Source organism: Thamnophis sirtalis, unplaced genomic scaffold (assembly GCF_051295495.1).
Source record: "Thamnophis sirtalis isolate CommonGarterSnake01/CBP01778 unplaced genomic scaffold, rThaSir2_p1.2 scaffold_1, whole genome shotgun sequence".
Taxonomy (NCBI): Eukaryota; Metazoa; Chordata; class Lepidosauria; order Squamata; family Natricidae; genus Thamnophis; species Thamnophis sirtalis.
In genome coordinates, this window is record NW_028261381.1 from 15,674,877 (window position 1) to 15,695,167 (window position 20,291).

At 35.9% G+C, this 20,291-nt stretch overlaps 1 protein-coding gene across 1 annotated transcript; it reads right to left on the reverse strand.

Annotated features, from left to right (window-relative positions):
* Nucleotides 1-6,058: 6,058 nt before the first annotated feature.
* ZC3H15 (zinc finger CCCH-type containing 15) lies at nt 6,059-17,633 on the reverse strand. Its single transcript, XM_014073649.2, has 10 exons — nt 17,438-17,633; nt 11,727-11,828; nt 11,445-11,556; nt 11,196-11,348; nt 10,319-10,410; nt 9,304-9,486; nt 8,569-8,715; nt 8,343-8,444; nt 7,967-8,093; nt 6,059-6,786 (listed from the first exon to the last, which is right to left on the reverse strand). The coding sequence occupies exons 1-10, from the start codon at nt 17,516-17,518 to the stop codon at nt 6,593-6,595; spliced, it is 1,293 nt and encodes a 430-aa protein (XP_013929124.2). The 5' UTR covers nt 17,519-17,633; the 3' UTR covers nt 6,059-6,592.
* Between the last annotated feature and the right edge of the window lie 2,658 nt (nt 17,634-20,291).

The following is a 20,291-nucleotide window of genomic DNA, read 5'->3' on the forward strand; positions in this document are numbered from 1 at the left end:
GAAAAGCCACTAACAAACTCTGCCATCTGTTGTTTGTTTATGTCCAGATTTCCTACACTTTCTCAATCTCTCACATCTAGCTTGAAAGATCCAAGCTTCTCCAATACTCAAAGTAGAATGGCCCAACAAAACAGTACCTTACTAGCCTAAAGGCTTACTTCTTCCTGAGGATCATCTGACTGTGACCTTCACCCGGAATGGTTGGTGAAATGTCAAATTATGCCCATGAAAAAATTGCTATTTCAGATATGGATTGGGAATATGATGAAGGCAAAATAATGAAGATATGGCAGAAAAAAACAGGTCATCTAGGCATGTTCATGCTACGATTAGGCACAAGAACGAAAAGGCTCATATAGTGTAGATGGGTTGTGGCATTTCTGAACAGTACAGGAAAAGAGGAGATTGATTTCTGCCAAATCATTCAAATATAGCCCCCTCCATAACAACATAAATTTAAGCACCACACATTTCTACTCTTATCTTGCATTGTGACACCTGCTTTGATTCCTATTCATTTACTGGACTGAGAAAGAACAATTGTGTATTGCCTGCTTTCTTTCATTTCCTTGTTCTAATTCCAGTAATAAATGATTCATCAAAACTTCACCAAAGACAGGAATCAGAAATCAGTCTCACATGCAATTCCATCGTCTTCTAAACGGAAAAGTGACTCTGTTTTTAGATCTGTATCAGAACTCATGACCCTTAAGCTTATTTTCCCTCAGGAAATGTCCAAATGTCCACAAGATACATTTAGGTGTTTTCCTGCAATTTTCTAAAAATAGTAGTTTTTCCTGAACCAAGCAGTTATAATCAATATCAAAAGTATAGATAACTGTGAGATCAAGTCCAAATGTGGACTTTCACATGAATAGAAAATATATGAGGTGGCTTCACTTTTAACCTGAAGTAGATTTCCAGTTTTCTGTCATAAAAGCTGCCTAGCATGCCTAATATCTCATAGGCAGTATTTCCATCATTAATGCTGTTTTTTCAAGAGAATTATCAATATATTTTTCAGAGTGTGGCTTACTGTATTCCTGCATAGCAATTTATCTTTCAGAGAAAACATGTTTTTGGTTTTTTGAAACCAGGAGCATATAGTGAGAGATTCATATGTTTATCTAGATTTGCAAATACTCAGTTACCAGTCACTTTAATATAATAGATTAAGACTTCTTTTTCTATGTATTCTAATACAAAAATGAATAAAATAAATATATAAAGCACAACAGAAAATACTTATTCAAACTATCCCTCTTAAAATATATTCTAGGTTTGCATCCAAAATGAGCAATAAATCATCTCTCTGAGTTTGGACACTGAACAAGCTGCATCAGTGGAATCAATACCTTAGAAATTCTCTAATGTGCCATATATTTTAAATCTAATTTGCATACATAATAGCAAACATGGACTTCACTATTTTCAGTTTATTTATTCCCCCTCCCTTCCACAATTAATGCATACCAGTTTGTTAAAAGTGTACAAAATAAAGCCCTTTCTAAGCAGAGCATGGATCGTATGTTAAAATCCCTGGTTTAATCCATGTTTGCTATATTCAAACAATGTATTATGATGAATTTATTGGCATCTATTGCAAATCCATTAAAAAAAATTAAAACAGTTTTAAATAATGTCTGCTATGAAATTATGGATAGGAAATATACCTGTTTGTAAATCCTCGATAGCTGCTAGCAATTAGGTAGCCTATATTAAACAAAATTGACGTATGCTGATTTGATACAAGTCAGCTTTCTTTGAATTCAGAACTCCCTTCTGAAACATTATTTTTATAATAAAGTCTTGTTCAATATAATTCTCTGTGAAAGTGAAGCTAATGATCCAAAAGCTAAAATTGACCTGAATTTTATACATCTTAATACATAAAAAAACACAAATATATCTGAAATACTCTAGATTTACATAATAAATGCCCATAATAATTAGAAGTTCCTCATGAAATGTTTGCAGCTGTTATGAATTGTTTTAACGAAAGGCCTACCAATCACCAAGTAGTATTTGGGAGGCATGGGGATGGGCATTGCATCCTTATAGACAGTAATAGGCCCACAGGCTTATATTAAGAGCTGGAATCTTATTGCTTTTTTTTTTTTTTTAAGATACTAATTAGCACGCTTAGATTTTGCAAACTAGCAATGGGGAATGAAGCCCTGCAAAACAGCAACACTAAGTTTCCTCCTCCTAATTTTTTTAAATAACATGGAAGCAGGAGAGGTATTCAATACCCAAAGCCACATTCTCCAGTATCTCATTAATTATTTACAACATTTGTTACAACAGCAACAAATATCTATGGGATAAATCCTCAGACTTAGATTTCTTAGATTCCAGTGTAATGACTAATAAGCAATAATTAAAGTGAAGGAGATGATTAACATACCAGCGTGCATACCAGTAAAACGGCATTTGGAGTAAAATCCGCAGGAGAAAAAGACATGGGTTGTTTTTATTTTTCTGCACAGATTCTGTACTGGTTACAGAAAAAGCTCTTAGAAAATATGAAAAATGTAGAGTTGTTTACTATATTTTATTAAAAACATTTTTGTTTGTTGCAAATACAGTATGCACTATAGACAGATCCAGACACTGAGCTAACTTAGGGAATATAAATTTCATGGAGACATGAGCCAGTTTTATGAACATCATACTAGAGTTAGAAAACATTTGCCTTATCCTGTATGATACTTTACATGGTAAAGTATCTGAACTGATTTACGTATATACTATGGCTTTGAAAAGAAGTGTTCCATAAGTCAATATTAACATAGGGTAAGCTGTTCAAGTAAATGAGATGACTTTTAACTAACTTTCATTATATTTTCTCATGACTGTTTTCACTAGTGCCACAAAATCCACTTAGTCAATACACCCATATGTCCCCTGAAGCCACAAATATAATATATTAATAATTTAAAGTAAACATATTCCCTTGAAAGCAATTTGTGCCAATTTAGTGCCACATTATTTTTCTTTAGATTGCATGCTAGAAGTATGTAATCCATAACTCCTATATTTTTAGTGGGATTGGTTTTCTTTGGGAAAACGTACATTTGAAATGTGAAGAGATTAACCAAGATTGAGATTCCAATCAATTAAAGTTGATATTTTCCATGCTAGGGTCCCAGTGGGGACTGAGTCCTGAACATTGATTAATTACACATTTAAGTTTGTATTAGGCTAGATTATGTTAGTTTTTAAAATGTATAAAAGGAAATGTTATTTACTAATATTAGTAAATGTATTAATAAATAACATTTCCTTTTATACATTTTAATGATACTTCTAAAAGTTACTTTTTAATATTAAAGTTAATATTGTATATTAATATTTTATATTAATATTACTAGCACCAAAGTAGTACATGCGTGTACATATCTATAAACATGTGTCAACAATTGCCAATAGCAAGCAGTAAGACAAAGAATGAATCAGAAAATGGATGCAAATTAGACATAAAAAAAATAAAAGGAAATATTTCAATGGAATTTTTGTTTTTGTTTCACAATAAAAATCATGTGCATTGTTTCCTGATACAAAAGTTCCATATATTTACTATGTCTACTGATTCTTCATAATTGTATTTGTTTCTGCTGCATACACCATAAACCTATACTTCTTTGGCCATAAATAAGTCTTGCTATGCTAAAAAAAATGTATGACTTAAGAGTGTAATGTTCATAACAATAGGGACACATTTTCAATCACCTTGAATAATAAACATGAGCTTACTAATATTTCTTCTAGCATTCTAAAATAATTATATCAGGCAGTACATTGTTTACAATCCTGACATCTTACAAAATGTATAAATGACCAATGCACTTACCTTTCCAAAAATGTTGACTTTTGAAGAACTTTTCAACCTTTTTCAATTTAATCTCTCTCCGTCTGTCTTCTATATTTCTGTAAGCCAATCCTGATGAAACATCAAATCCACATGATTTTATAGAAACTGAAAGTTGCTGTAGTAAGCAAAGTTTTGTGGATGGAATTCCAATTCTGTGTTGACCTTAAAAGTTAGGACTTGAAAACCTCTTTTGAAATGCCACAAAAACTAATTAGAAACAAGTCAACAAATCACATGCAAATCAAGGTTCTCTGGGTGCACCTGAAGTATTTGTAGGGCTGTGCACAATTTAAATCTGATTCAGAAGAATTGGAGCCCTTTAAAACTATGGCCTCTTTCTGCTATATTCTGTTTCAGACTCCTGTGTGACTCTGAAAGGTACTCTTAATTTAAAAAATATAAAATGTCATTGCCATAGGACCATCTCATAGTAACAAACAGACCAAATTGCTTGGTCAATTCCAGTAAATTCCTTTACTAGAAATATAAAGCACTTCACTAAACCATTTACATCATTTCCATCTTGATAATCTGGATCTTTTTCAATAGAAGTTTTAATAGTTCTATTAAATACTTGTCAAGCAATATTTCAAGGAATCCTAAGGCTCATTGGAAGGAAGAGTTTGGTTCATGAAAACAACAAATATGACATGATTTTAGCTACAACCCAGAATTCTCTTATCCTAAATTCTTATCCTCAAGAACTTATTTTCAGATTTAGGACATTATCAAATTTAGCAAGATACTGTGATTTACCAATTTTGATATACTCCTTCCAAAATCACAGATGAGAATTTTAGATGCAATCACGGTTTAGTAATCTATGAAAACCTGCTTCTTAATAAGTTACTATATGCAGAAACAGAGCTGAATATTTAGATTCCTGGAAAAAAAGCATAGCTTTATCTATTAGTCAAAAAATTAAATCACTTTCAGAAAAAAAATCAATGTATTTATATTTCATTATAGTTTGTTTGATGTAGTAAAAATGAACAATAATGAAAAATAAATAGAGCCATCATAATTCACTTTCTATAAATAACATTAATAGGCTTATTGGATATTTATTTTTGTTGTGAGGATTCTTCCAAACTTTTTTTAAAGGAAAAATATTAAGATGTCCAATTACATTAATATTCCCTTTGCAAACAGGTATGCTATGATATGTTGTGGTACTTAAAAAAATAAATGTAAGCTTAGGTCCATAAGTCTCTGCAGAGTTGGGAAATTAAGGCAAAAAAACCAAGAGGAATAATCTAAAAAGGGCTGGAGGGAGAAAAGGACTGACAAAGAAGAAACTGGATTTGCATTTATATAATTTATACACGAAGTATAAAAATAATGGCAATCTTGAAGAGCCATTTCACTATACATTATATCAGCTTTGTTTCCTTCCTTAATCCAGTTGGAAGCCAATAGAATTCCAGGAAGATTTCATTTACTAGTCTACAACCTTCTCTTTTACAGTCAAATATCAACTTACAACAAAAAAAGATAGTACACATTTCTCTGGATTTGGGGCAAGGAGTTGCCTTTTACCAGCTAGATCAAGCAGTGAAATTACTTTTAATTCCCAGTGTTCATAATCCTCTTTCCAAATAATAAGTTTTTGAATTTGTACATAAGCTGTTGATTTCAAGCTAGACACAAGAGTCACTTTTGAAATGAATACAAAAGCCCGACTTCTAAGACACATCAAAGTTCACAACAGTCAGACAGCCCTTCTTACACCATTGCTTCGCAAAAAAATGTTAGGATAGCTTCTGAATGTCATAAAACAAAATGCAAAGCAAATATTTAACATTAATCCACCTGGCTCATACATTTTATGTGAAATGCCATTGTAATACAGTAATTCATGTTTCAATTATGTGCAACTTGTTTTTACTTTACTTCTAGAGAATAAAGAATGTTTGATTCCTCCTCGTAAGACAGGTGACTCAAAGCAGAAATCTAAACTAACACAAAATTTACAGTAGATATTGATACAAGAATAAAGTTGTGGAAATCACGGCTCATTCTGGATATTTGGTTTGGTTTTTAGATCGACCAAAGGAAGGGATATGCGTTTGCATTCAGTATCCACTACCTCGAGTTTACAGCATAAACTGCATCCATCTATAAAACTGCTTTTGTTCAAGTCTACTGTTGCCTGCAAAACATGCATGTATACTGGGACCAATATTTTCAATCATATAGCCTTTATTTTACACTTTTGTCAGTTATGTTTAATATGGAAAACAGAGCCCCATACTAGAGTGTCACCTTATGAGTCTCCATCGTGAGCATGTTTGCTTTAAAATTCTGATCAATTTCAACACAGAGAACAGCCATTTCAATCTGTTACCATTATACAATATATATACATATACACATATATATGTATCATAAACTTCAATCATTCAAGCACACTTAACTTAGATGCAGTTGTGCTTTGATCTCCTCAAGGACCCGACAGCAACATTCAACTTCATATTCTGTGGAAAATTAGCTAGTCTTCTACTTTTGAGATTTCATTGCAATATCCCTGTATATTAAAGGAATCTTCTCGGTGTATTACATGAATAGTTTATTATGAAACTGGTTAAGACTGAATCAGAAAAAAAATGGTGAAATATTTCTGCTTTAATGTTCTTTCCAGAATCACATGAGGAACCAAGAACACCCCATTTAAGAAATTTAGATAAACCAGATGAAGACAATGTTTGATTTGCTTGTTCATTCTTCTAAATCAAGTGTGTTTAATTCTTCTTCTAGTTCTTCCAAGTCCTCGCCAGTAAATAGATTTTCATCAACAGGTACAGCATCAATTACACCATTTTCTGGGTTGCCTTCCATGTCACTGTCAGGATCTAAATCACTTTGCTCTCCATTTTCAAGTCCACCCCCTGATGCTTCACTTAACTTGTTGTCTGAAAAATAAAATATTCTTATTTAAAATTCTTAAAATTAAATTTAAATTTTAAATTCTTATTATAATTTGTGTGTGTGTGTGTGTGTGTGTGTGTGTGTGTGTGTGTGTGTGTCTGTCTGTCTGTGTCTGTCTTTCAGTCCCTGTTAATCTCTGGCCACTGCCCAAAGTAGTCCCTGCAATTTCCTTGGCTAAATTTCGGCAATGGTTTTGCCTTATTTGCTTCCTAGGCTAAGAGATTGTGACTGGCTCAATGTCCCTAAACTGGCTGTGTGTGTAAGGCGGGATTTGAACACAACACAAGGTCAGTTGCTTGATCACACAAACTTGTCTCTATTTACACATCAATCATATTTAATATCATTAAAGAAGACTGATGTACCTGAAAAATATATCAAAGCTAAGAAATTATGAAGTAAAACTATTGAAGTATTATACTTAGAAATAAACTTTTCAGAAATCAGGAGTCTACGAGTTGATCTCCTAGACAAATGTATGTATTTCAAAAGTTGCAAAACGTTCCTTCTGAGCAGGCAGATTTAGGACTTTAGCTTTATTTTCAAGAAGAGGTTTTGACTCTTCCACTTGGAAATAACTTTATCATGTTTTTGCACACATTTTTATGTTATACGGGATAACTTAAGAAACATTTTGTAATTTTGGGGAAAAAAACCCTTGTATTTATATTTTCCCATGCATATGTTCTTAAATTGGATTGCGTATTTCAATTCCAGTTCTTTATTTTAAAATAATGCCATTTAATTGGTGTCTAAGATTGAAATCTAGGGAGACCAAGCCATCTCCAGTCTCTTTTATTCTGCAAGTAATGCTATCTCATTTATTACTGAAAGCACTATTTTCTCTCTCAAATGACTTGCAGATAGCTGTTAAATATAACTTTGTTAGTTAACCTATGTTTTATTTTCTGTCATTTCAAATACTGTTTTTTATTTTTAGTCGAACAGTTGGGAGACTACACATGTAATTTAAATAAACAATATTTTATAGGATTATTAGTATTTACAAAGTATTCTGTTTAAAGAACTCAATTATCAAAACAAATTACAGATGCAATAGGAGTCATATTTTGGGATTCACTATTAAATATAGAATAATATTCAGAATCTAAAAATTACCAACATCTTCCCCATTAGCATAAAACAGGTTCTTAAATGCCTTACCATCTTTCTCAGTGGAAGCATATGTGCTAAATCGTTCCAGACTAGCTACAGTAATTCCAGTCTCATCCACATCTTTTGGAACATAAGGATTCAAGTCGATATCATTTACACGGACAAGTTCATCAACCTGAAGTAGAAGAAACATGGTTTCCCATAATTAGGCTTTCTAATTAGTGTTTCTTCTAGCAAAAAAAAAATAATCAAAATTAATTATCCCTGTATTTAATAATGTTGATGTTCAATTGCCTGTGCACTGGACTACAACCTTAAAACAAGTAGTAATGGAAGAATTTAGCATGTGCATTTAACTACAGGATGCTTGAATTGTGGAGGGCTTTTTTTCCACATATACATATTGCTCTTGAAGCTGCTTTACCTCATCTTCTTCTACCCCTTGAATATAATGGGTATCATCTGCTTCTTCATCATCTGCATCAACCAGTTCTGGACGGAACTCAAACACTTCACGCCCGCTGATCTAGCCATGGAGAAAAGGACCAACATTAAGCAGATATGTAACAATTACAGACAGATGGATTTCAAAATAACGTGCATTAATAATACTATGGCTTAATTTTGCTATATAAAAAAGAACAACATACCACCAATGCTTTACCAGCTTTAAAATCTGCTTTCCTTCTTTCCATATCTTGCTCAGCCTTATCAATTTTTTCTTGTCTTTTTCTTTTCTTCCATGCAAGAAAAGACTCTAAAGTAATTTTAGTAACATTTGATCCTAAGAGAGAACGCTGCAAGATAAAAAATGAACACTGAGTGGGATCTTAAAAGACTTCCTTTTTTCTCCTTTCTCTCTCTCTAATACATTAAAATCTAAATGCATCACAAATCTTTTCAGAGAGATGGTCTGTGAGTATATATGGTGTAAACCCCTTGAATTTCTAGCTTATTTGGAACCAAAGTCCAGACCATGTTTTTAAATTGTGGGTTCCAGAATCTACAAGGACTTGGAAATATAAAGTATAAATTAAAATTAAGGTTAAAAAACCCTCCACCTATATTAATTTCATATTATTACTATCCAATGACAAATTTATTATCATAAAGATATCCAGTTAAGATAAATGGGTGCCCCCTGGGGCAAATACTAGCATTTATTTTCATGTCTAATGTTGCAGAAATTAAAAAAGCTTAATTTTTTAAAGTAAGCTAATAGAATACTGTAGCGCTATAAAACTTTCCCAATAATTAAAAAGTTACTGCAAGTTAATAATATCTTTAAATTTAACATTGTCAGCTATACTCAATTAATGGGATACTTTCATTGTCCAAATAACTGCATTCCTTCCCCTCTATTTCAGGGCAAGTGGCTGTATTACCTCTTTTTCTATTAGATCTTCTAAAGAAATTTCTTCTTCTTTTTCTTCTTTCTTTTTGTCCTTTTTCAGCACAAAACCAGGGGGAAGTGCATGGCGGTACATACAATTGTCACCTCCACCAGGACAGACCCAAAACCAGCCGTATTTATTGCTTTCAATAGCATCAAGGAAATACTTGCACACCTGCATTAAAAATTTAGCATCAAACTTTGTTTTATATTTTATATCCACAAAAGAATGCTTCTATTTCCTGGGGACAAAATGCAAACATATGAATTCGCCTGGAGCAATATTAAAGCAGCTTGAGAATGTAATATGGCAATATTTGATTTATTTGCACAGAATGAAGTGCCCACGTTCATTTCCCCCCAAGATGTAATTGTTTTAGTTAAAATGCTCTTATTATGTATTTGACACCAATCCCTTCAGATGATATTACTACATTTGTTATCTCATTCTCTATTCATATTAGCATTATCATAGTTACTTAGTAACTATGTCGCTCTTTATGATTGGGAAAAGGTAGTTTATACAGTACCTATATTTCCAAAATTATTCCTTTATACTGACACATGTATCATTCCTTCAAATAGGATTTGTTTTCTCTACATAAATCTCAAGCCCACCTTCATGCCTTTCATGTCTAAAATAAAATAGAAGTAGTAAAAACAAAGTTGGAATTACACCCAGAAAACATTAAATAATCTATGGCAAAATAATTATATGCCTGAGATAGTTCTTATTCTATGGAGTCCATATTTCCTTGCATTGTATTATGATCATACGCTATTACTGAAGTTAATTTGTCCAGGCTAAAACAAGCTATACTTTTGAATCGTGGAAGTTTTGAAAACCTTCCGCTATTATTCCACTAGCCTTCCATAGCACACAGTGAGTATTTCAGTTCATTTTATCAGCAACTTTCTCTTCTAGATGGAGAGAATACACAATGAAATAATATGTAACTCTAAAGAAACTAGTACAAGTTCTTTAATTATGAATCAAAAATACATACGATTTGTGTTTTAGGTTTTTTCTTTTCAGCTTCCCCATGCTTCTTGTTCACTACCTCTTCCAGCTTTTTTTCATCCCAGTTATCCATTGTGTCTAGACAGAAGAGCAAAATGTTTCACGAAATGTTTTAAGAAAGCACCTTAATCACCATTAACAACCTCTCCATTACATGCCCAGACAAAGAGAAAGATTTCATCGGTATGCTTATGAATATTTAGGATATAAGATGAACAAAAGGAAATATTAAACTTTAGGTATGAATTAGTTCATACAATGGGGCAATGTTATAAAACAAAGTAAATGTTTGATTTGAATACCTTAGCAAATATTCATGCTGGCATTTTAGACTGAATATGATTTAGCATTATATTAATGAACTGTGTATTCAGGTGATGTCACCCAATCCCCTTTCCTAGTTGGTTGATAAAGACTTGGAATTTTTCATTGAGACAAATTGCAAATCTGCACTTTCATGCACTATGCATGAAACTGTAAAAGTCAAAATATTTGTCTAGATTTAGTTATAGCACTGAACTGTGTCTGAGTAAAACAAAAATCCAATATGTTTGATCTCCTTATATCTCCTTATAGTAAACAAAAAGCACTATCCCATGCTTAATAAGATGCACTTACAACGCTACTACACTGTTTCTGTTATTATGGAAGCCTTTATGGAAAGCATGATGAGTTGGGTTTTAAATAATTATTTATAATTTTTATTATTATTGTCCTGAAATGACAGGTAACCAAGAAATACCTTGTTAAAATGGTAGAAAACAGATCTCACAGCTACTTACAAAGCTGCATCTAAGAAAATATCTACCCCAATAAATATTATTTATATTAACTTATAGAACTGTTTTTCAGAAATAACCTACCTTTTTCAAGCTCCTCATCTCGTGCATCAATGTAGACACTTCTCTTTTCGCACTTTCTCTCTAAAGACAAGTCATGAGAGAATTTGCACTTGTCTCCTTTTGTGCACTGCCCTTGCTTGAAGAAGGCACAGACTACTGATTTTGGATCTGCTCCTGTAAAATTTACACATTGTTTAGTGTATTTTTTTCACATTTAACAAACAAACCTGAAGTGCACACTAAAAAAATGTAATTTATTAAGAAAATTACCTTTACTTATTTTTTGAGCTGCAACTACAGGTTTGAAAAGCTCATTTAGTTCTTGTAATTCTTTCTTCTTATCATCTTTCTTTAATTTTTTGTCACCATCTACTTGAGCAGCCTAGTAAAGCATATCATCATTAATATACATAAGTAATGGTTTAATATTTAATTTAGTATATAATTATACTACCCATAGCCATATGGCTATAACTATAGATATAATAAAGAAGCAATCCAATCACGATATGTGCAAAGGGAAAAGAAGAAAGCCTATAAATATTTACTTACCTGACGTGGGTTTTGTTGACCAAATTTAACTTGGTGGGTCACTGCCTTGATAAACTTTTGTTGTTTTGCTCCTTTCTTGTTCTTTAAGCCAAATGTTTTATCCTAAATTTGAAATATTTGCATGAGTATTAGCATTACATTTTACAAAATTTATGTAAAGCAATCCAGTTTTTGAAATTTATCCCTAGTAAGAACTCTAACTAAAACCATTTTTGTTTTGTTAGAATACAATTAACATTCAAGAGTACGTCCACTTGATTAATAAAACAGCATTTTTTAATGAGAAATGCCAAGTTTTGAAATGCCAATCAAAACTTATTTCTTCCTTATCCATCAGTCCAATTTCTTGCAATATATATATATATATATATATATATATATATATATATATATATATATATATATATATATATATATATATATATATATATATTACACACACACACATACACACACACACTGAGGTTTTTGCGGGAGTTAGTATGGAGGTCTTTGGTTATTCGGGTTTTCTCCCGCGTAAAATTTGAAGTGTCTTGGCGACGTTTCAACAAAGTCTCATTCGTCATCTTCAGGCTTGTTTGCTCGGCTTGGTGCTTCCAGGAGCAATGTGAGATCTCAGCTGTTTCTTCCTTTTAACTTTTAACCTTTTAACTTTAATCAGAACACACCTCCACCCAATCAGAACACAGCCAAGCTCCCACCCAACCGGCTCAAACCCTCACTGGCAGTTAAAAGGAAGAAACCGCTGAGATCTCACAATGCTCCTGGAAGCACCAAGCCGGGCAAACAAGCCTGAAGATGACGAATGAGACTTCATTGAAACGTCGCCAAGACACTTCCAATTTTACGCGGGAGAAAACCCAAATAACCAAAGACATACATATATACATACATACATACATACATACATACATACATACATACAAATACATACATACATACATACATACATACATACATACATACATACATTTTCTTCCCAGACACACTGTCTGGTGGTTATATCCATATAAATACAGTTGGCTATTGTGTTTGGTCTTCGGTCATAAATAAAATTTGGATATTTTAAATTGGTCATTAAAATAACTGAAAGTTTTTAATTTCTCAAAGCCCTGCAGACTCAGGATTGTAATAAACATGCCTAGGTGACAATAAAACTGAAGCAAAATATTCTGTATACAAAGAAAGCTAAAAAGAAAAATGAAATAGAACTGTGCATATACCCTAAAATTCTATCAACAACAATATCAGGCTATTAAAGTAGCTGATCCACTACAATGATTTATTTGAACATAATTAAGGTGGAAGCTTTTAAGCATTTTTATTTCCCTTCATATAACATAATATGCAAACAGCCTTAATATAGATCTGAATACCTCTTTGGTTTTTCTCTGCTACAGTGTTACAGTTCAACCAGTTAAATCCCACATTTTTATAGGTTAACTTATTTTTTACTCCAAATGATTCCACAAATCTTGAAACTGTCTCTAACCTTTCTTTGGCAACAACAATCAAGTTATCAATTTCTATTTTTAGCAAGATATTCAAACTTCTCAAACCCTGTTAGAAGATAGTAAGATAAATCCCTAACTTTTTAAAAAATGAGTTCAATTAATATTATATCCATAGCACTGTGTGTTCTAATTATTACTTTATCTTTGCCTTATTCTGAAGTTTATAAATTTTGCAAATATTTTGTATAATACCTTATAAAGAAATTAACAAGAGCGACAGGAGCAAAAATGATACCTTAGACTTTACTGGAGAATGATTAAAATTTAAGCAAGAGGAACACTTTCTCCCTAGCAAATTAATCTGAAATTGTACATCAGTTTTAACAAATTAGTAGCGTGATCATTTCTTTCATGTCTAGCACTGCCATCATCAAAGTAGGAAATTATTTTTTTCAGATATAAAGTGATTCAAGAGTGTTTTTTATAATATCTAAAAAACTGCAATAGTGTGTTGAGTTATTCCAAGAAAGCCTGAGTATGGCAACTGATGTAAAGCCTTACACTGCTTAAGATTTTAAATATCACAGAATCAAACCACTTTCTTCCGATGTTTTGTTCCTTTTCACAGTATTACCCTTCCTCTACTACTCTCTTAAGAGGTAATAGTCACAGCTAACCTTTTCTTTCTTGAGCCCATTAAAACTAGTCTCTTTCGAACCTTACTTAAGCTGAAACAAAGTATACATAATTGAAATAATCCTATATTCTTCCCATGCCTTCCATTCTTTTCCTCTGTAGTTTCACTGTTTCCAATTTAATTTTAAATTCTTTGAAAAATGGACTTGTGAGATATTTTATTAAGTTAGAATTTTTAGAATTTTTTTTTTTTTTAGAATTTTATTAGAATTTGTAGGCCGCCCTTTTCCCTGAGGGGACTCAGGGCGGCTCACACAAAAACTGGGAAGGGGGAATACAGACATTAGGACAAAACATGTAATAAAATAGCAGGCAACATACATTCATCATTCGGGAGGGGTAACTATCCTATCCCCAGGCCTGACGGGCGAGCCAGTTCTTCAAGGCTATGCGGAAGGCTTGGACGGTGGAGAGGGTACGAATCTCCACGGGGAGCTCGTTCCAAAGGGTCGGGGCTACTGCTGAGAAGGCCCTGAAGTATCATTCACTTACACAGCTCTATATAATAATATAACCAAGTCCACAGGTTGTTTTAATGCCCTATATTAGTGATGGCGTACCAATGGTATGCGTGCCACAGGTGGCACACGAAGCCATTTGTTGGGGCACACGAGGCACTGCTCTGTCAGCTGGCCAGCGCGCATGCTGGCCAGCTGAGTTCACCCTTTTTTAAAGCCATTTTTCACCCTCCCCAGGCTCCAGAGGCTTTATAAGGACCTGAGGAGGGCAAAAAGAGCCTCCCCCCCCGGAGGCCTATAAGCTTCTCTGAACCTCCGGAGCGCAAAAAACCTGGCCCTACGGGCAAACTGGAAGTTCGGGAACGGACTTCCTGTTTGCTCCCAGGGTCGTTTTGACTGCTCCGGAGGCTTCAGGGAAGCCTCCTGAAGGTCCCTGAAGCCTCCAGAGGGCTTCCGGGGGGGGGGGGGAGGCTGTTTTCACCCTCCGCATGCTCCTATAAAGCCTCTGGAGCCTGGGGAGGGCAAAAAAAGCATGCAAAAATGGGGGGTGTCGCGCCTGTAGTGCACGCATACACACTGGGGGGTGTCACACATTGCATTATGGGTGCAGCACGCCTGCAGATGACCCCCCTGAGCTCCCCCCCACTTATGGCACGCAAGCCAAAAAAGGTTCGCCATCGCTGCCCTATATTAATAACCTCAAGTCTAAAAATATTTATTACTGTATTCATTTTGGTAAACTATAATAGAATATTAGTCTTGTGGATGAACACTGATATCCTTGATTACTATTCCAGGAAATATTAACAGAATTTGTCTTTGCACAAAATCCAGTCCTATCAGTTTTGCCACGAGATTTAAGATGACATATCATCTGAGCTGTTGCACCACTAAAACTTTTTAGAGGCCCAATACATTATTCCCTCTCGCAGCATCATAAATTATCAGTGTAAATCATACAATAGTTCAAAATAAATTTGGCTTCATGCAATTGTTATATAAAGGCCGTCCAAAGCTTTAAAAAGATGTCTTGTTTCAAAGATTTAGGCAATGTTTCCCTCGAAGCTGCTCTGCAGCCCCTTCAAGGCAAAGTGCTCCAGCACAAGGTTCTACAGGAGAAGACTGAGATGAGATTCTTCTTTCTTCACCACTCACCAAAGTGTTTCTGGGTTGAGGTGGTCTGAGTGGAACTCTGTGCACTTGAGCAACAGAGCCATAAGGCCTGGAGCCCCTTAGGCACTTGCCAAATATCTTCCAGGAAAAGTTGTTTTAGTGCATGCTGTATCCTGCAGCATTGGTCCCAACTATTTATAAAGCCAATGCAAATTACTTCACAGAAATAAATTGCATTGACCCTGACAAAGAATCCCATGAACCTCCACAGTACAAATCTATTCATGGAAGGAAAACTGTTACTCCATATAGGTTTAATTATAACCAACTCCAATGTGCATTATGTTGTATATAGGTACAAAACAGAACTTTAAGCCTGATACTTTAATTGATGGTGTTAATTCCTTGAAATGTGTTTGTAGCAGAACTCCAGCTGTGCTCAATAATTCTTCCTATTAACAGAGTTGAATTTTTTAGCCTAGGCAAGTAAAAAAAAATTTAAAAAATCTTTTTCAATTTTTAACTTCTATGAAAGGATTCTCTGGGGCTTGTGAACCAGCTCTTTTCATAAATCTCTGTAATTTCAGCCAGCCAATATGGAGAACCAGCGAAGCCTTGGCTCAAATATTCACTCACAAAGTTCACTGGGTGACTTTGCACCATTCCTTATCTTTCTCAGTTACACTGAGAAACCACACAGGACTGCCATTATAAGGATTAAATTATTCCCATAAACGTCATTCTTTTTAGTATCTAAAACAAAACATAAGTGGGTAATAAATCCATAATAGTAGCGGGATATAGAATGATTCTGAGAAAGCTACCTACAATTAGGAACATTTTTATACAGTCCAAAATTAATTCCAGCATCAGTTACAAAGGTGAACAGATGCCTTGGCTTCTTTACATCTATTTTTTTTCATCATCATCCCAGGCTTCAAACTAAGACTGAGATAAAAAAAACAAGGTCTCTAAAAGTTTCTTTAGCGAGTAACATATAGCCAGTTGCATTTCTCTAAATATACTGTTGCTTAAAGTTACCTACATATGCTTTTAAAATCTTAACAGGACCCACAAAAGTCTTGATGCCTAGTCAACAGGTAGTTCTCGACTTACAGCAGCTTGTTTAGTGACCTTTCAAAGTTACAACAGGATTGAAAAAAGTGACTTATGACCATTTTTCACGATTGCACTATCCTCACAGTTATGTGATCAAAACTCAGATGCTTGGCAACCGACTCATATTTATGATGGTTGCAGTGTCCCAGAGTTATGTGATTCCCTTTTGCACCCTTCTGATAATCAAACTCAATGGGGAAGCCAGATCCACTTTAACACCCCGTGTTAGTAACTTAACTGCAGTGATTCGCTTAACAACTGTGACAAGAAAATTCGTAAAACAGGACAAGCCTCACTTAACAAATTTCTCACTGTAGCAACATACATTCTGGGCTCAGCTGAGGTCGTAAGTTCATCTGCTGTGGCAGTGACCAAGAATACCATGCGTTAATGTCGCATGCAAAACATTTCTATTTGTATTTTAGCCATGTTAAATTCTTATCTGCATCTATTCACTTAACAACCGTGGCAAGAAAAGTCGTAAAATGGGGAAAAACTCACTTAACAAAATTTCTCACTTCACAATATACATTCTGGGCTCAATTATGGCGGTAAGTAAACTCTTTCTCCCCCCCCCCCCACCCCGGGGTCCCTAAGGAAGGGGAAACACTCACAAAAAAGGGGGCGACTTCCTCTACACATTTTCCCCTCTACTAAAAGTGATCTAAACCCAAGGAGGAGCCAAAGCCCGTCGGGCCCCAACCGCCCTCCATTTATACCCCTCCAGGCGGCAAACTGGCTTGTCAGGGAGAGGATAAGTCCGTTTCCCTTTTCCCCGCCAATGCTCCTTTGCCACAGGCAGGCAGGCAGGGAGAAACAACCGGGAGCCACGCGGGAAGCCTCTCACGGTGAAGGGGCCCGAGGGACTCACCTCAATTATCTTCTCCTTCTTCTTCTGATCCGCTTTTTTATTCCCCGCTGCCGCTGCCGGGGGCGGTTTCTTCGGGGGCATTTCGGGGCGGGGAGGGGGAGAGGGAGGGAGAAAAAAAAAAGGCCCTGAGGGAAAAGCAGCCGCTCGCTTTGACTTAACGGCAAGGGAGAAGCGGAGGGGGCGACCGACGAGCGAGTGACGAAACGAGCGTGGAGGAGGGAGCCCGGCCGGAAGAAATGCCCCAGTTTTGCGACAGGCCGTCAAGTGAAGAAAAGCGGCGGAAACGCAAGACGGAAGTGCGGCTGCGCAAAGTGGAGGCGGCGGCGGCGCACCGCAGCCCCGGCGAATGTATTCATTGCATAAAGCCCACAATGCATTTCGCGAGGGTAGCTCTTTGTGTATTACGTCACGGAGTTCTTTCTTCCGATTGCGAAGTCGGGTGGGGAGGGAATAGAGGGCGGGAGGCGGGATTAGGGCGAGATTGAAAGGGCGAAGCGTGCCGAATCCACGCCTTCCTTTTCAAGTCCGTCTCTATACCTACGACATTCCTAGTTGGGCCCGCGGAAGGGAATCTGCTATTGTCTTCTGGATTGGGAGGTCCTCTCTCTCTCTCTCTCTGTCCCCGCCCCCTCTCTCAGCTTGCTTGTTTTTTTTTTTTTTTTTTGCTGACGTTTCATTACCAAACTAGGTAATAACATCAGCGCTGATGATGTTACGCAGTTTGGGTAATGAAACATCTGCAAAAAACCCACCAAGCTCATGAGAGGACCCCCTCATCTCAACCCTGAGCCACAAATAGTCTCCTTTATTGGTGTTTTCTGGATTTTTTTTAAAAAAAACTTCTCACTCTAACTGGGAACATCTCTGATGACCTTTTTCTTGTGCCCATGACATTTATTTTTATTTATTTATTTATTAAATTTGTCAATCATTTACAAGTGTTGGAAGAAATGTCCTTCTGTGTTCAGCTCCAAGTGGGGAAAAAGACACTGGAGACACGGAGGCTGTTTGGAAAGATGGTTTTAATGGTGGACAGGACCACATGGCTTGAGCCCTGAACAGAAAAGGTGATCACATATTGGTGGAGAAGGGAAGGGAGGAAGAGAAGCTTAGTCCCTAGTTTTATGCCCTCTCTGGCCTTTGATCTTGATCTTGTATTCTGATTGGTTGTTAGACTCCCATGGGGCCATGCAGGGGCAACTCTCTAGACTGCGTTTTGAATCCAGATTTGGTTGAGTTCTCAGATGCCATGTGGTGAGTTGGGTAAAGGGCCAATATTATCATGCCTTAATCCCATCCCCCCTGGATCTGAAGGGGAGAACTCTTTATTATGTAAAGTGGACTAGCTCAGGCTTTAATGGCTCATTGACAGAAGGGGATGGGCAGGAAGCTGCAGGCAACTATTCTGTCTTTTAAAACATGTTTCTTCCTTTTCACATCCAGAGAAATATTCTGCCTTTTCAATATTTCCTAGGATATTTCATTTTTTCTAGGAGATAACTTCCTAGTTACCTAGTATCTAGGCTGGGTGATAACTTCCTACAATAGATATAAGAATAAATATGAGTCTGGATGAAATGGATACAAATAAATGGGGACAGTAAGACAGGGACGGTGGGCATGATGGTGCGCTTAAGCACACCCCTTACAGACCTCTTAGAAATGGGGTAAGGTCAATAGACAGTTTAAGGTTAAAGTAAATCCTAGTTAGGCTCGAATTTGCCTAGCTTTTTGAAATTCATCCATAAAACCTTATTAACGTGTCTACCGTATCGTCCTTTCCATCCATATATCATTATGTATATGGGAGGCAGCCAAACAGATATATGCCTATATTACACCAGAGGCTTCGTGAACCTCTTTGTAAACATCTCTGTCAAGATCGCAGCAACCTAAAGAACAAGAATATTGGCCAGGTGTAGTGTGATTTGGTTGGTTTTGAAAGATAAACTCAAAAACTCGATTGAGCTGTAAACGATTTGATTTCTCATCCCATTTGTATTTCAGATTACTTCTGATTTTGGAAGTCAGACAAGCTATTTATGCCAGTGGGAGGATATTTTGCCTCTACAAATTTTGAACTCTGCTCTTGACTCATTATTTGTTTCCCATTTCTGCTTAGTAAAACTGATGTAGGAGCAGGTTTGGCTTTCTGTCAAAAACTAACTGCAGCAACAAAGATTGTTTAATGATACAAGAACCCAAATCCTGTGGGCTTCAGTAAATATAATGAGTGTTAGAGCTTGGCTAACACTTGCCTACCTTCTATAGTTTCTGTTCATGCTAAGCAATCTATCAGGCTCTGGCAGTGGTGAAATTCTTTTTTTTTTTTTTTTACTACCGGTTCTGTGGGCTTGGATTGATGGGCATGCCAGAGGAAGGATACTGCAAAATCTCCATTCCCATCCCACTCTAGGGCCAGCCAGAGGTATTTACTGGTTCTTCGAACGACTCAAAATATCCATTACCAGTTCTCTAGAACCTGTCAGAACCTGCTGATTTTCATCCCTGGGCTCTGGGGCCCATCAATTGGGCAATGGTAGCCTGATGGAATTGAGAAAATGGATTTTACTGGTGTCTGTCCGCTGGAATGAGATTCCTCCAGATATTTTTATGCTCCAACTTGACTTTATTTGGCCTAGTCCTTAAGTGCTGGCTCTTCTCAGGCTTTGGGTTAGAATAGCAGTTAGCAATAGCAATAGCAGTTAGACTTTTATACCGCTTCATAGGGCTTTCAGCCCTCTCTAAGCGGTTTACAGAGTCAGCATATTGCCCCCAACAACAATCCAGGTCCTCATTTTACCCACCTCGGAAGGATGGAAGGCTGAGTCAACCCTGAGCCGGTGAGATTTGA

Bases quoted from the DNA above. Each gene is read 5' to 3' on its own strand.
- ZC3H15 (XM_014073649.2), bottom strand. From the start codon at position 17,518: ATGCCCCCGAAGAAACCGCCCCCGGCAGCGGCAGCGGGGAATAAAAAA. The intron at 8,445-8,568 runs GTATGTTGTTCT...CTCCATGGCTAG, and splicing joins AAGCTGGTAAAGCATTGGTG to ATCAGCGGGCGTGAAGTGTT. The intron at 6,787-7,966 runs GTAAGGCATTTA...TTTATTTTTCAG, and splicing joins TGCTTCCACTGAGAAAGATG to ACAACAAGTTAAGTGAAGCA.